We start from the raw sequence: 15747 nt of genomic DNA on the forward strand, positions 1-15747 counted from the left end.
CCAGCACTGGCTCCCAAGGTGTGTTATGCCAGATGCCAGGCCCCACAGAGGCAATGTAGACGCTGGGAGGCAGAGAAGACCAGTGGACAGACAGGAAAGGACCCCACTCACCTCAGGAAGAGGAGGAACTGAGGAGCATGCCTGGGACCCGGGCAGAGCTGAGATGAGGGCTAGAACTCAGTGGTCTCTTTCAGAGATCAGTGGGGTGGGGCCCATGTGGGCCATAGGAGCCCATATGGAGGGGTGAGCTGACCTGGCCCAGTAAAGAGGCTCTATGGACAGAGACCGAGAGGGAGAAAATCAAGAACACAAAGAAAGTTAAGAAGAAAGAGCTAGAAGTTTATGAGTTTATTTCTACCATGTCACAGGAAAGTACTTTTGTGAAATACAAGGTGGCATGCTTAGATACCGTGGCAATGCCAAATAGCTATAAAGGTCTTGAAACTCTTCCTTTCAACGTCTCTACTTATCTCATTGTGGACTGACAATGGCTGGGAGCTAATCTAGAGGGAACAGAGACAGGGACACATAGCTGTGGTCAACTGTAGTGTTCAGTGCTTGCCAGACCTGGCCCCAAGCTCTCAGCACATGCCAACTTATTTAATCTTTGCAACCAGTGAGAAAAGAATCATTATAATCCCTACTTTATAAGTGAGGAAAACGAGGCACAGGGATGTTAAATAACTTAAGAAGAATGCAGACGTCATTAAGCTGCAGAAGTGGGATCTGAGCCCAGAGATTCTGGGCCTAAAGCCGGTGGACTTGACCACGAGGCAACACTGCCTTGAATGAGAAAAAAGCAAAGATACATTGAGAGGACAGGAAAACTGAGGTGGAAATATGGAGGAAGCAATGATCATAAGCCAGTGATTAAAAAATACACATAGGGAAGGAGGGTAAGAGAAAGAATCTAGGCAAGGAGGGAAAGATGTACCCAGTAAGCTGGGACAGATACAGTGAGGGATGGAGCCCAGACTGGCAGGGTGCATGATGGGGGCAGGAATGCTGGAGGGGAGCGGGGGAGTAGTGGGTGGGGCTGCAGGGGAGGCAGAAATGGATGGACCCTTTGGGTCTGGAGTCCATCCTGGCTGGCTCTGTGCCCTGTGCACTTGGTGTCATGTGGCATATTCTCCCCACCCTGCAGGGAGCTGCTTCCTGTGTCTGGTGGATGTGGTTCCTGTGAAGAACGAGGATGGGGCTGTCATCATGTTCATCCTCAACTTTGAGGTGGTGATGGAGAAGGACATGGTGGGGTCCCCGGCACGTGACACCAATCACCGGGGCCCCCCCAGCAGCTGGCTGGCTCCCGGTAAGTGAGCCCTGTCAGGAGTACGTAGTCTTGCTTCCCTGGGCTCTGAGCTGCACGAGGCCAGTGCTCCGCAGGAACAGAGGGAGTGTGAGAACTCCAGGGAGTGGCCTGGTCCTGCCTGGCCCAGGATCAGCAGACAGGGCTCAGGATCACGCGTCCTTGGGTCAAGACAGCACCTGTTTTTCAGCCTTTCCTGCTGGGTTCCTACCCCACACCACTAAGGACTGGTCTTTTCTGTCCTGAGCTATTCTGGGATGGAGACTCACCCTTCCTTGATGGCCCTGGCCACCTGGGAGTGGATACCTCTGCTCATTTGAAAGCTGTGTCTCAGGGACTCAGTTTCTCTCTCCCTCTCTCTCTCTCTCTCTCTCTCTCTCTCTCTGTGGAGTTTCTGTCCTGTGGTCCTTCTTGATCCTGGACTGGCCAAGTTCCCCTAAGTGGCCCTGCTAATGGAAGAGAGGATGTGAGGGAATTCTCTCCTTGGTTAGAGACAAGACATCTCCACCTCTTTCCCTGGGTCACCCAAAACCTCCAATCCCTCTCACCCAGGACGACCTCTTTGGGATTAATTTAAAAATCTCCCTAGAGTCAGGCACAAGCATTCATCTCTTTGTTTCTCAAGCTCTAAAACAACAACAGTAATGACTTTGGTCCTGCAGATGCCAGCTGCCAGGGTATGGGAGAGAGCAGCTGGCATCACTCCCTACCCAAATGCAGGCCCAGCACTGACTATGACCTCTAGAGGGTCACTCTAGGCCTCGATGCCTGATTTTCCTCACCCCTACAATGAGGAGGATAGTCCCTTCCAGGGCAGTAGAGAGAATTAGGGAGGACTTATGGAGTTGGCCTAGAGGTGAGGCTAGCAATAGTAGTTGATTAAGATTAGCCTTGGGTAGATTACTTGATTTTTTGGGAATTGAGTTCTGTGCCTGGGGCTGGGGATGGAGGGCTGTTAGGTCCCTAGTTCCTCGTGGTGGGGACTCCAGCTCCTGGAGGCCTGGCCTCCTCCAGGTGGCTGGCATCCTGGGGCCACAGGCCTCTCTTCTCCCACAGGTCGGGCCAAGACCTTCCGCCTGAAGCTGCCTGCACTGCTGGCACTGACTACTCGGGAGTCTGCTGGGCGGCCGGGCAGTGCGGGCAGTGTGGGTGCCCCCGGAGCTGTGGTGGTGGATGTGGACCTCACGCCTGCGGCACCCAGCAGCGAATCACTGGCCCTGGACGAGGTGTCGGCCATGGACAACCATGTGGTGGGGCTTGGGCCGGCTGAGGAGCGGCGTGCACTGGTGGGCCCGGGCTCACCTACGGTCAGTGCACCTGGCCCACACCCATCCCCGAGGGCCCACAGCCTCAACCCTGATGCCTCAGGCTCCAGCTGCAGCCTGGCCAGGACGCGCTCCCGAGAGAGCTGTGCCAGTGTGCGCCGTGCATCTTCGGCTGACGACATCGAGGCCATGCGCGCAGGGGCCCTGCCCCCACCACCGCGCCATGCTAGCACTGGTGAGGCAGGCCCAGCAAGTTGCCCCACCTAGAGGTCTGCGCCCTTCCCTACCCACCAGGCCTGCAAGCCCAGGCCCTCCGCCTCCTCCCTCTCCCCTGCGTCCTGGGTGCCAGGGAGCCTGGGAGATGGAAATCCTATTAAGCACTTATTTAATCTCATTAAGTGGCCTTTTACTCTATTAAATGTCCATTCATCCCGTTATACTCTTCCACTCCCAGAGCCCTTGCTGGCCCATGGGTCCGCTGTCCCAGGACCTCCTGGAGCAGGGATGGCTGTGGTTGGAAGGGGCAGCAGAGGCCTGGAGGCTCTTGACACCACTGGCTTTCTGGCAGGCCCCAGGGCCTACCGAGCAGACTCTCTCTTCGCCCTCATTTGGCCTTCGTTTCATAACTGCATTTCCTTTTTGAAATGGGGAGGGGATCTGGTCCTTGTTTGTTTTTGTGACTTTGGGTCTCCTGATCTGACCCCATTGGCTCATGCCCCCCCATGGCCCTGGCCTGGGGAGGGCTTGGTCTTCACTCTGGTCTCACTGCCCACGGCCTGACTGCCTGTCAGCCTCTGGCCCACCCACCTGACCTGACTTTGCCTCTCCACCCCAGGGGCCATGCACCCCCTGCGCAGTGGCCTGCTTAACTCCACCTCAGACTCGGACCTCGTGCGCTACCGCACCATTAGCAAGATTCCCCAAATCACCCTCAACTTTGTGGACCTCAAGGGAGACCCCTTCCTGGCCTCGCCCACCAGTGACCGGGAGATCATAGCACCCAAGATAAAGGAGCGGACTCACAATGTCACTGAGAAGGTCACCCAGGTAGGGCTGTGGTCAAGAGGTGGGGGGGTGGGGGCCAGTCAGTGAGAGCCCCTTGAAGGGCGGCAACCCAGAGGGCTGGTGGAGGGGAGATGCTCCAGAGCTCAGGCAGGAGAGGAAACAGTCCAAAAGGTCCTGGAGAGAGGGAGACTGGTGAGGAGGGGGCCACGTGACAGGCAGATACGGAGGGTATGGCTTGAGGGTGGACAGGGCACTTGAGGCAGGGGACATGAGAGGGCCGGGTGGGTGGGAGAAAGTAGCCTCGAGGATGTGAAGGGTCTGGCTACAGGATACGTGTGAAGTTGGTTCTGGGGGCAAGCAACAGGAGGAGGCTTCAAATTAGAGGAAGCCACAGAGGTCGAGGTCAGGAGGTTCCTGATTATTCTGAACTGAGGTGATGCCCCAGGTGGCGGTGGGGGCTGGTGGTGTGAGGATGGTCTGGAAATGTCCGCTATGTCTCCATGATGTTGGAGAGGTGGGTGTCCTTCTCATGTGGGTGAGGGAGGGGGTGGTGGTGGGTGCAAAGATAGGGAAGGTTCAAGTCCCTGAACCCTGGACCAGAGGAGACCACTTGTCTTTGGGGCTTTGACCTACATGACCCTGTTGGCAGGGACAGTCTAGCTTTTGTCCCCTCCTGGCAGCAAGGTGGTCTACAACACCCCCAGTGCCTAGTCTACCCCAGCCCTTCTTCACATCATGGCTTTGGGGATTTGGGCACCAGGAGTATAATCTCTGCAGTGAGCGAGAAGCCCAGAACAGTGGGGGACCCCTTTTCCTCAGGCCCCTTCCATAGCAGCTGCCCAGTTGGCCTGTGTGAAGGAGCTGCCCTGCTCTGGCCTCCCTTGGCCAGCCTCCTGCTGCCTCTGGCTCTCTGGGTCTCTGCCAGGTCTCCAGCCCCTTGGCCTTGACTCTAGAACATTCCCCCACACCCCAGGCCCTTATCTGGCTGCCTACCTCTTTGCCCCTCCGGTTCCTGCCTCTCTCTCTCTCTCAGTTCCCACCGGGTCCCTGGCATCGGCCCTGCCCTGGGCCTGATGCAGGTGCCTGCGTCTTGTGGATCTGCGTGTCTTGTCTGAATGTGTCTGTGTGTTGTGCCCCTGCCAGTCGCCGGGCGTCTCTCCATCTCTGGGTGTCTCTTTCTGACTCTGGCTGGCTCGGCACTGGACTGGCGGGGCGGGGGTGTTGGGGAGACCATTAATCTGTGGTGACAGGCCAGGCTGCTGGATGAGGGGGAGGGGCACGGGCTGCGGAGCGGCTGCAGCAGGAGCTGGGAGCAGGCTGCGGGGGAGGGGGCCGCTGGCCTGGCACGGGGTGGAGGGGCGGGCACGGGCAGGGCGGGGGAGCCCAGTGTGGCGGGTGGGGGTGGGGACCTGGGAGAAGGAGGGGCCGGCCGGAGGAGCAGCGGTGGGAACCGCAGCTGCTGGGCTGGCGGCAGGCGGGCAGAGTGAGCGCAGCACCCTGGCAGCGAGGCCCACACCAGGGGCTATGAGCAGTATGAGCCAGGCAGACTGCAGCCCACGATCACTGCCCAGGTGACCCCAGCCCTGGGGCCCAGCCCCAACCACCCTGGCTTCATGCCAGAGGTGGCCCTGGCTGCCAGTTGGCCAACCTCCGGGGCACAGCCTGGGCTGGGACTGCTGCTGGGGTGCAAGTAAGGCACTGGTTGGGCCCTTGGGCCCCAGGGCATGCAGGCTGGGGGGAGTCAAGTCCTCCATGGCGGCCCCAGCAGGGAAGGCGAGCAGGACAGGGGCTCTGCGGCCCAGGGCCCAGAAAGGCCGGGTGAGGCGGGCCGTGCGCATCTCCAGCCTGGTGGCCCAGGAGGTAGGTGACCCGGGCCCCTCCTCCTCTTTCCAGGGCTGGGACACTGAGGCAGGTGCTGGCAAGTGGGAAGAAGTGCAGAGGGCTCCAACTCAGGCTGGGGAGATACCTCCTGAGAAGTCGGGTGGTTTGGGGAGCCATGGAGTCTGAGGCCCTGCCCACCACCCAGCTCCTGCCCACCCTGGCTTGTGGGGTTTGTGTTCCCAGTGTTTCCCTGACTGGGGGCCCTCCCCTGTGGTTTCTGTGACCCGCAGTCTTCTACCTCAAAATGCGAAGGGAGGAGAGAAAGACAACAGGAATCAGATGGGACCCAGAGAGGGTGGTGGGGAGATTTGGGGAGGCAAAGGAGCCAGCAGGCAGACACAGTGAGAGGCTGGCGAGCATAGCAGGCCTGGCACGCAGGTGCGGAGCTTCCTTGCTCTGTGGGAATGGCCCCTGTGACAGGGAAGGGAGGCTTGCTGAGCTTTCAGGGGTTCTGGAGGCTGGAGTCTGAGGAGGGCAGAGGCTGGAGGCCACTGGGTGGGTTGTGAGGACATGCTGGGCTGAGAACTGGCTCATCTTTTCAGGGGCAGCCTAGGCCATGGTCCTCCAAGCTGTTGGTTACTTCCTGGGAACTGTTTCTCTACTCCCAGTGGCTTTCTTGTCTCTTGTGAATCCCACTACTGCCACCACCATTCCTGGCCCTGCCCGCCCCTGCCTGCCCCTGCCTGGGCTCTTATGACCCTCTTACCTGGGGGACAGGTACAGGTGGGATTCTTCCCCCACAGATGAGGACCCAGGGTTTGGTTAGTGTTCTACAGGACAACAGGTCAAGGGGATGACAAACCTGGCCCCAGGCCATGTGGGACGCTAGTGACGCAGAGCTGGGACTGGCCCTCAGGCCGATGAGGTTGGCTGTTCCAGACCTTGCATCCTGGGCTTGCTGCACATGCGTGTGTCACTGGGGCTGTGGGCAGACTTGGGGGTAGGATCACTGCTGTTAGGGGTCGACCAGCACAACCAACTTCCCTGGCACAGGACCCACCTCCAGGCACAGGGAGGAGTCCTATTCAGGGCAGCTACCTCCTTCTGCCCTTTTCCTGTGGGGTTCAGTTCCTTTCTTTCAGTTCCCACTTGAGCCCTGAAAGTCACCACACCATACACATTTACCCTTTGCCTTAAGGAACAGCCCACTTAGTCTGAAGGCAGGGCAGACATGGGATTCTGGAGGCCTGTCCACAGACTCCTCCCCTGCCCCAGTCCTTAGCTGCTGCCCCTGTACCCCCAGTCTGGTGCCTCTGTGTCCATTCCAGGATGGCCAAAGCCCTAACTATGACCCATCTTACCTTTCGGTTATTTATGGGTGTTTTCCAACCTGTCCTTTGTGTAAGTGGGTCCCAGGGATCCCCTCTTGCTAATGAATGGGATTCTTTGGGACACCTCCCAGCCTAGACATGGTTGTCCCAGGAACTCAGTGCTTCTGGGAGGAGGGCCAGCAACTCTATGGGCTGGTTGAGGCCTTGGGTCTGGCTGCCCAGGGAGTGCAGGGTCCGGGGTGGGAGGGTGAGGGGAGGGTGTCTTGGGTTGAGTCAGATATCTGGGAGAGCAATCTGGAGAGCAGGGGTAGGACAGAGGAACACAGAGAGGCTTCTGAAACAACATGGGAAAGCTGGTCTGAGCGCTCCCTAGTTTGGTTTGGGAGAAAGTGTCATGATTGCTGCCACCTGGTGTGGGTTGTGGGCCCACCTCTGCCTGACTGTTGAGTGAATGCCTGTATAGGCTGTGCATGCTGTTCCTAAGTGACCCTGGTGTGCATGCCCCTCTGTATTTTGTGCCCCAGCTCCTCTGGGCCTGACTGTGTCCTCTGTATCCTTTTGTAAGAGTATGGGAGCCTGCCCTGGGGCTAGGAGAGTGGGAGGTGGAAACATCTTGGTTCTCCCTGCCAGTGAGGACAAGGGGCTTGAGGCTGGGTTGCTGGTGTCTTTAGGCCAGTGGCAAGACATGGGCCTGGTAGGACAAGTGTCCAGAGCCTGTCTCTGGAACTGCAGTGCTGGGAGCTGGAGTCCTTGGAACATTTTCCTGGACTGACACAGTGCGTATGTGCGGTGTGTGTGGGGTGTGACTGCATGGTGCCAGTTGCTGTTTGACAGTCTGGTCTGCATTGGTTGTGGGGAGCAGTACTGAGCTTTACTGCACAGTGCCCTGAATTATGGGAACTGAGAGAACTGTGTGGAGCCAGCTGTTCTGTGTGGCATTTGGGAAATTGTAGTGCCCAGGTCTGTGGGGTGGTGAGTAGCTATGGCTGCTTGGCTGTGGGTTGGGCATTCTGATGGAAATGTTTCTGGTCTTCCTTCCTTACCCTATTTGGCTCTGGCAGGGATGTCACTAGCTGTCACTCAGGAGGTTCCATGGCCTGTCTTCGTCCTTCACCTGCACCTTCCCTACCATTCCAGGTCCTGTCTCTGGGTGCTGATGTGTTGCCGGAATATAAGCTGCAGGCACCACGCATCCACCGCTGGACCATCCTGCACTACAGCCCCTTCAAGGCCGTGTGGGACTGGCTCATCCTGCTGCTGGTCATCTACACGGCTGTCTTCACGCCCTACTCGGCTGCCTTCCTGTTGAAGGAGACTGAGGAGGGTTCCCAGGCCCCTGACTGTGGTTACGCCTGCCAGCCATTGGCCGTGGTGGACCTTATTGTGGATATCATGTTCATCGTGGACATCCTCATCAACTTCCGCACCACCTATGTCAATGCCAACGAGGAGGTGGTCAGCCACCCCGGCCGCATCGCTGTCCACTACTTCAAGGGCTGGTTTCTCATTGACATGGTGGCCGCCATCCCCTTTGACTTGCTCATCTTTGGCTCTGGCTCTGAGGAGGTGGGGTCGATAGGGAGGCAGAGAGAGGGAGGAGAGGCCAGGAGGGCATGAGGGGGTGTAGAGATGCTGTGGGAGGAGGGGAGAAGAGGAGAAATGGCCATCATAGGCAAGAGGGTACCTGAACAAATCCATTCTTGTGCCTCCTTTCCATATGGGCTGCTCAAAGGGCTTTAGGGGGCCAGAGGGGGCTCTTTTTTGTAATTTGTCCACCCAAAGTACAGTTTTCTAACACTTCCAGTGCCCTGGAAGCTAGTGGGAGGCACCTTTGGGTGACTGTTGGACTTTCTGGAGCCCCTGTTTCTTAATTCTCATTATGGGAATGTGACCAGTGTGTCCTAAAGAATGCCCAAAGATTAATGAGACACTGCTGGGAGCAGCGTAGGAGGTGTGCTTCCTACAAGTGGCTTCAGTTATTAGAAAGGTTCTGGGAGGATGTCTTTGGCGAGTTTACTTCCAGTACCCTCTCCAAGGGCCACAATGCCCTTCCCCCACCCCACCCCCGCCTCCTTATTTGCTCCCACACTGAATATCTACCTCGCATCTTCCTCAGCTGATTGGGCTGCTGAAGACTGCGCGGCTGCTGCGGCTGGTTCGCGTGGCGCGGAAGCTGGACCGCTACTCGGAGTACGGGGCGGCCGTGCTCTTCCTGCTCATGTGCACCTTCGCGCTCATTGCGCACTGGCTGGCCTGCATCTGGTACGCCATCGGCAACATGGAGCAGCCGCACATGGACTCGCGCATCGGCTGGTTGCACAACCTGGGCGACCAGATCGGCAAGCCCTACAACAGCAGTGGCCTGGGTGGCCCCTCCATCAAGGACAAGTACGTCACAGCGCTCTACTTCACCTTCAGCAGCCTTACCAGCGTGGGCTTCGGCAACGTCTCTCCAAATACTAACTCGGAGAAAATCTTCTCCATCTGCGTCATGCTCATTGGCTGTGAGTGTACCTAGGGGCGGGGCTGGGGGCTTGGTCGGGGCGCTGGTCGTGGGTGGCAGGGTGGTGGGGTGGTGGGGTGGAAAGAAGAGAGGCGGTTAGAGCTCCTCGCCCCTTGCCCCGCCCCCACTTAGATACTCCAGGGCCCACCACCATGACATGGTTTGGAGTCTGGGAATCAGGGCAGGAAATGCTGAAGGATGGCGTGTGTTTGAGCATGTTTATATCCACTCTCAGACTGAGACGTGACCGGACCGCGGGTGTCGTGTCGTTGACCTGGTGCAGGGCCTGAGCAGAGGGTCCCCGTGGGAGGGCGGGGTCCCTGCGGATGCTGACGGCCCCACTCACCCACGCCCCCAGCCCTCATGTATGCCAGCATCTTCGGCAACGTGTCTGCCATCATCCAGCGGCTGTACTCGGGCACCGCCCGCTACCACACACAGATGCTCCGGGTGCGGGAGTTCATCCGCTTTCACCAGATTCCTAACCCGCTGCGTCAGCGCCTAGAGGAATACTTCCAGCACGCCTGGTCCTACACCAACGGCATCGACATGAACGCGGTGAGGCGCCAGTAGCTGATGGCGGGAACCTCTTGGTGCAGCAAGCCTATCTCCAATGTTCCCAATCAGTGCTAAGAGGGACCCTGAGAAACAGGTGGCTTCCTTTTTCTCAGGAGGAAACTCAATCTCACAGAGCTCCTTTATTGGAGACCCCTCCCACTGGGTCAAGTGCTGAGCCCTCAGGCCATTTATATAGGGGAGGGCGTACAATCCTGCTACAGCTGAAAGCAGGCATTGGGTCTCTACACTTGCACAGGAGAAAGTGGAGGTCTGGAGACCAAGGGTGCCCATCCAGAGGTGGTGCAGCTGGAGTAGGAGCCCAGGTGCTTCCCTCGACACCGGACCTCTGAGGCTCTGGGAAGCATCCTGATCTCTGGGGCCTAGAGGAGACAGAGGTGTGGGGCAGTGGACTGGGGAGTGGTTGGGGTCCCAGGAGAGGGTGTCCTGAGTGGTCTCACCTGTCCTCAGGTGCTGAAAGGTTTCCCCGAGTGCCTGCAGGCTGACATCTGCCTGCACCTGAATCGGTCACTGCTGCAGCACTGCAAGCCCTTCCGCGGGGCCACCAAGGGCTGCCTGAGGGCTCTGGCCATGAAGTTCAAGACCACACATGCACCACCAGGAGATACGCTGGTGCACGCTGGGGACCTGCTCACGGCGCTCTACTTCATCTCCCGTGGTTCTATTGAAATCCTGCGGGGCGATGTCGTTGTGGCCATCTTGGGTACGTGGTGGGGGCATTGAATAGGAAATGCCAGCTGTAGCCTAGAGAGGCCTCAGCCCTCTGAATATGCAGTCACGGAGGCTGTGGACCCAGGGCTGATGACAGGTTCCTCGGGCCCTTTAATTCACCCAATTCCAGCCCTCTTAGCTGGGCAGCGGGGAGGAACCCCCCCTGGGGGTCGAGCTGCTGAAAAAAAGTCGGATCAAATTTAAATCCTCCCAGGTGAGCAGTGGAGGGAGAAGTGCCCAACTAGAGACCACATTGGTGATTCCATGCAATATAGCTCCCGCACCCCTTCCTTTCTACCCAGCCTGTGCACATGGATAGGTGTGGCCATTGGGGACTTCTTGCCCTGGTCTGTTCTTTTCTTGGTTCTGTACACCTTAGGGGCAGATGCACCAGACTCTTGACCATGGCTTACAGTAGATTTTTAGATTTTTATTTCTCAGCTCAGCACAAACACATACACCCAGTCAATAAACATACACCCCACACAACTAAATCAAAGTTTCACTACACGTCACTACATGTAGTACATTCCGACTTTTTCTGTTCTATGCTGTGTTATGGTATGCTATCCTCTTTTCTTTTCTTTTTTCTTTCTTTTTTTTTTTTTCCAAACCAGGGATTGAACTCTCAGGCACTTGACCACTGAGCCACATTCCCAGCCCTATTTTGTATTTTGTTTAGAGACAGGGTCTCAGTGAGTTGCTTCACACCTCAATAAAGCTGAGGCTGGCTTTGAACTCGCAATCCTCCTATCTCAGCCACCCGAGCTGCTGGGATTACAGGCGTGCGCACTGCACCTGGCCCTGGCCCTGTTTTCTTTCAGTTAAAAAAAAAAAAAAATGCTGGTCCCGATTCACTATTGTGTTCTCATCTATAGCTTGAAGAACATTGCTTATAAGGGTGCAGTGTTTGGCTAGGAGGGTGTTTGGGACATGGAGGCTTGGGGCTAGAAGTGGGGTTACAACCCAAGGAAGTCAAGGCCACAGGAAGAGCTGGAGTATCCCAGGTGGGCTTTTTGGCTGGGTCCTAGTTGTTGGGAGACCCAAAATTCCTGGCCCCTTTTCCCTCAGGCATTGAGGCCACTTGGCCCTGTCCTGCCTGCTGGGAGTTGGGGAGGGAGGACTGGCTGATGCTTCCCCTGGCTATGTAGCTGGGGGCAGGCTGAAATGCCCCGAAGGAGTACCTGCCTCCTCCTGATGCTGGCCCGGTGGGCTGAAAACTCTGTCCTCTCTGGCCTCCAGGGAAAAATGACATCTTTGGAGAGCCTCTGAACCTGTATGCACGGCCTGGCAAGTCCAATGGGGACGTGCGTGCCCTTACCTACTGTGACCTGCACAAAATTCATCGGGACGACCTGCTAGAGGTGCTGGATATGTACCCTGAGTTCTCAGACCACTTCTGGTCTAGCCTGGAGATCACCTTCAACCTGCGGGATGTAAGTTGGCCATCTCCAGCTACCCCCAGAAGAGCTGCCTTCTCCAGTTGGGGGCTGTACCTTCACTCTGAGACCTCGAGTGTGCTGCTTGTCTCCCTCCATTTCCCTGTCTATCCAGTGGTATCCGTAGGTTATGAAATCCAGCTTCAGCTCTTGTCCCTGGGAAGAATCCTAAAGGAGGGGGGCATTTCCTTCAGCAGGAGCGCTGAGCCCCACCTCCTCTATGTTGATGAGGGGCCTTGACCTGACCTGGGTGAGGCTGGAGGGCAGAGGAAGGCCCTGACACCATTCTTGGTTCCAGACCAACATGATCCCGGGCTCCCCTGGCAGCGCCGAGTTAGAGGGCGGTTTCAACCGGCAACGCAAGCGCAAGCTGTCCTTCCGGAGGCGCACCGACAAGGGTGAGACGGGGGAGGGGAGCGCGGGCCGCGAGTGTCCACTCTGTCCAGGCCCCTCACACCTTCCCGTTCCTTGCGCGGTGTGCCCACTCTGCCCCCTGGCTGTTCCAACGCTGCCGTCCTTAAAGGCGCGCTTGAGCCGCCACCTCCCCTGCAGGTGCTCTCACCTCAGACCCCCGCACCAGGTTGAGTCTTGGAGGACGCTGCCTTGAACTGATGGGCAGGGACACTGCAGGACAAAGGAGGCGAGGGGCCAGCCATGGGGAAGGTCCCCCAGAGCCCCGCCCAGGGGTGCCGTTTCCTGTGTGGGAGTTAGTGTGATTGACAGTGGTCAGCGGGAGACAGCCAAAGGCAGTTCGGCCCAGCCCTGGCATGGCCCTTTTCCGGGATGGCTTCTATTCCTGTTTCCATCCCTGCCGCCTGCTGCTCTTCCCTTCTCTCCCCTCTCTGAAGTCGTTCTGTTTCCCACAGACGCGGAGCAGCCAGGGGAGATGTCGGCCTTGGGGCCTGGCCGGGCCGGGGCAGGGCAGAGTAGCCGCGGCCGGCCGGGGGAGTCCTGGGGGGAGAGCCCATCCAGTGGCCCCTCCAGCCCCGAGAGCAGTGAGGATGAGGAACCAGGTCGCAGCGCCAGCCCCCTCCGCCTGGTGCCCTTCTCCAGTCCCAGGCCCCCTGGAGAGCCACTGGGTGGGGAGCCCCTGACGGAGGACGGGGAGAAGAGCAGTGACACCTGCAACCCTCTTTCAGGTAGGGGCGGGGCCAGGGGGGCCGCGCGAAGGGCGGGGGCGTGGCCTTTCTTCCCGGCCTCACCCCTACTCTCTGGCTCCAGGCGCCTTCTCTGGGGTGTCCAACATTTTCAGCTTTTGGGGGGACAGCCGGGGCCGCCAGTACCAGGAATTGCCTCGCTGCCCCGCCCCCACCCCCAGCCTCCTCAACATCCCACTGTCCAGCCCCAGCCGCCGGCCCCGGGGTGATGTGGAGAGCAGGCTGGACGCGCTCCAGCGGCAGCTCAACAGGTGAGTTGGCATGCCTGGAGAGGGTAGGGGTGGGCTGCACTATATGGGAATACAGGAGCTGTTCTGTGGGGTGCTGGCCACGTTGTGGGCTAAAGGGCGCTTGCTCAGTCCAGGCCTGTCTGTGGGTCCAGGCAGCCGGACCCTCTCCTACTCAGAGCTGAGCCAGGGCTGCGACACCCAGAGTGGAGAGGGACCTTGGGGTTGACCCTGCCCCCAAGGCAGTCCTGAAGTCAACAATGGTATCTCTACTTCCTGAACATCCCCCCACCCCCCATGGCCACAAGTTTGCCCTCCCTACTTCTTGCTCCAGGCTGGAGACCCGGCTGAGTGCAGACATGGCCACTGTCCTGCAGCTGCTACAGAGGCAGATGACACTGGTCCCACCTGCCTACAGTGCTGTGACCACCCCAGGGCCTGGTCCCACTTCCACCTCCCCTTTGCTGCCTGTGGGCCCCATCCCCACCCTCACCCTGGACTCGCTTTCTCAGGTGAGTTCCCAGCCCTTCTCCCATAGCACCCCCCCAGTCCTGCAGTTGTACCCTGACTTGCCACCCTTCCTGCTAGGCCTCGTGCCCAGCCTCCCCCATCCTATTCCTGTCTTCTCTGGGGTGGTTCCTATCTTCTGTCCCACCAAGAGGCTGGAGAGGACAAGACAGGAGGTAGACAGCTGGGAGCAGGGAAGCAGAGCCTGAGCTACCCGGGCTCTCCTGGTATTGTCTGAAGGGCCAGGTCTCACTGAGGAGCCTGAGTCTGTGTGCCAGTGTGTCCCGGGTCCCTGCTGTGGTGACATATCCCCAGTCTTACATCTGCCCTCTTAGCTCTTTGCTCTAGCCATGCTACAGCACCCTCTTTGAAGGCTTCTGGCATTTCCATGGTACTGAGACCAAGCCCCTGGGCCAGGACTTCCTGGGCCTACATTTATCTCCTTCTGATGGAGGTTGTCCTCAGATGCCCTTTGTCCTCTCCTAAGAGGATCTATGTATTTCTGGCCTTCTGAAGGACAACTGTGTTTGGGCCTCCTTGCACCAGTTCCTGAGGGTGGAGAAGGGGGCTCCTCTGGTTCCCAGAGGCAGCTTGGGATCTGCCTCCTCCCCCCACCTGGCATGGCTCCCCCTCCCATATGCTGCCTGCTCCTGTTTGCAGACACCAGGGCCCACGTCAGCAAATGTGCCAGTCTCCCTTCACAGCCTCCCCCGCAGGGATCTCACCAGCACACTCATCAGCACCCACAAACCCCTCCCGCCTGCCCTGGCGTTCTCCCTGGCCTTCAGTTGCCTGGCCGCCAGCCTGCCTCTGTTTCTAGGTCCTCAGAGTTCTTTCTAGAATTGCAGAAAGAAACCTCATCTCTCTTTCTGTCCTAGCTCCTGTCCCAACTCAGGGACTCCTAATTCCAGACTGGGTTTGGATCCAGCGTCCCATTCCCTGGGAAGGAAGAGGCTGTGCCCTCGTCTCTCCCCTGGCTGGGCAGCGAGGCCCTCTGTCCGGGGGAAGTCCCTCAGCTCCTCCCAGCTGCCTCTGTTCCCTTGGCTTTTGCCTTTAGAGGCCTTTCTCTACTTCCAGCCTCAGTGTGTGTCCCTTTGCTGTCCCCGTCCAGCTGTCTGCATGGCTCTTCTCTTTGTCCCCTTCAGGCCCCTCTTTGTGCACCTGACAGGAGCTTCAGGGCTTCTTGACCTCTGTAGCCTGAATTCTCTTGGCCCTCTCCACCTCCTTCCTTCTCCGTGTCCTGCCTGGCTGCTCACACTCCGTCCTCTTTGCAGGTTTCCCAGTTCATGGCGTTCGAGGAGCTTCCTCCGGGAGTCCCAGAGCTTCCCCAAGAAGGCCCCACTCGCCGCCTCTCCCTGCCGGGCCAGCTGGGGGCCCTCACCTCCCAGCCTCTGCACAGACATGGCTCAGACCCGGGCAGTTAGTGGGGCCGCCTAGTACAGATGTGTGGCTCACCCAGGGTTCAGGGCACCGCCTGGGCCGCTCCCCTCGGAGGCCCTGCCCAGGAGGCCCTGGCCGCAGAGGGGAGAGGACGGTGAAGGAGCAGCTCCTCCCTGCCCTTGGGACCATCTCCTCCTGAAGTCCCCTGGGCCCCACTGGGAGGGGCAGGGGCAGGGCCGGGCAGTGGACAGGGGGTCTGTGGTCCCCCCACTGCCCTGGGGGCATTAGCTGGTCTAACTGCCCGGAGGCACCCGGCCCTGGGCCTTAGGCACCTCAAGGACTTTTCTGCTATTTACTGCTCTTATTGTTAAGGATAATAATTAAGGATCATATGAATAATTAATGAAGATGCTGATGACTATGAATAATAAATGATTATCTTGAGGAAACTCCAGTGATGCTGGGAGGGTGCAGGTGTCGCCTCCTATCTATGTGTATGCTCCTGTTCTGGACACACTG

The 15747-nt window shown here is 58.4% G+C and overlaps 1 protein-coding gene across 2 annotated transcripts in view; it reads left to right on the forward strand.

Annotated features, from left to right (window-relative positions):
- Kcnh2 (potassium voltage-gated channel subfamily H member 2) overlaps positions 1–15272 on the forward strand; it is a 31493-nt gene extending 16221 nt beyond the window's left edge. Inside the window, exons 3-15 of one of the 2 annotated variants that reach the window (XM_076859520.2) lie at positions 1145–1309; positions 2363–2806; positions 3407–3618; positions 7866–8294; positions 8845–9232; positions 9590–9789; positions 10258–10510; positions 11761–11954; positions 12256–12355; positions 12824–13096; positions 13179–13365; positions 13676–13853; positions 15123–15272. In XM_076859520.2, coding sequence (XP_076715635.2) covers positions 1145–1309; positions 2363–2806; positions 3407–3618; positions 7866–8294; positions 8845–9232; positions 9590–9789; positions 10258–10510; positions 11761–11954; positions 12256–12355; positions 12824–13096; positions 13179–13365; positions 13676–13853; positions 15123–15272 — 3173 coding nt within the window. Of the gene's footprint in view, positions 1–1144; positions 1310–2362; positions 2807–3406; positions 3619–5328; positions 5437–7865; positions 8295–8844; positions 9233–9589; positions 9790–10257; positions 10511–11760; positions 11955–12255; positions 12356–12823; positions 13097–13178; positions 13366–13675; positions 13854–15122 lie in introns of those variants that run through there. The other variant, XM_076859525.2, reaches the window with a different exon arrangement.
- The last annotated feature ends 475 nt before the right edge of the window (positions 15273–15747 follow it).

This window comes from Callospermophilus lateralis, chromosome 1, assembly GCF_048772815.1.
Source record: "Callospermophilus lateralis isolate mCalLat2 chromosome 1, mCalLat2.hap1, whole genome shotgun sequence".
NCBI classification, from domain to species: Eukaryota; Metazoa; Chordata; class Mammalia; order Rodentia; family Sciuridae; genus Callospermophilus; species Callospermophilus lateralis.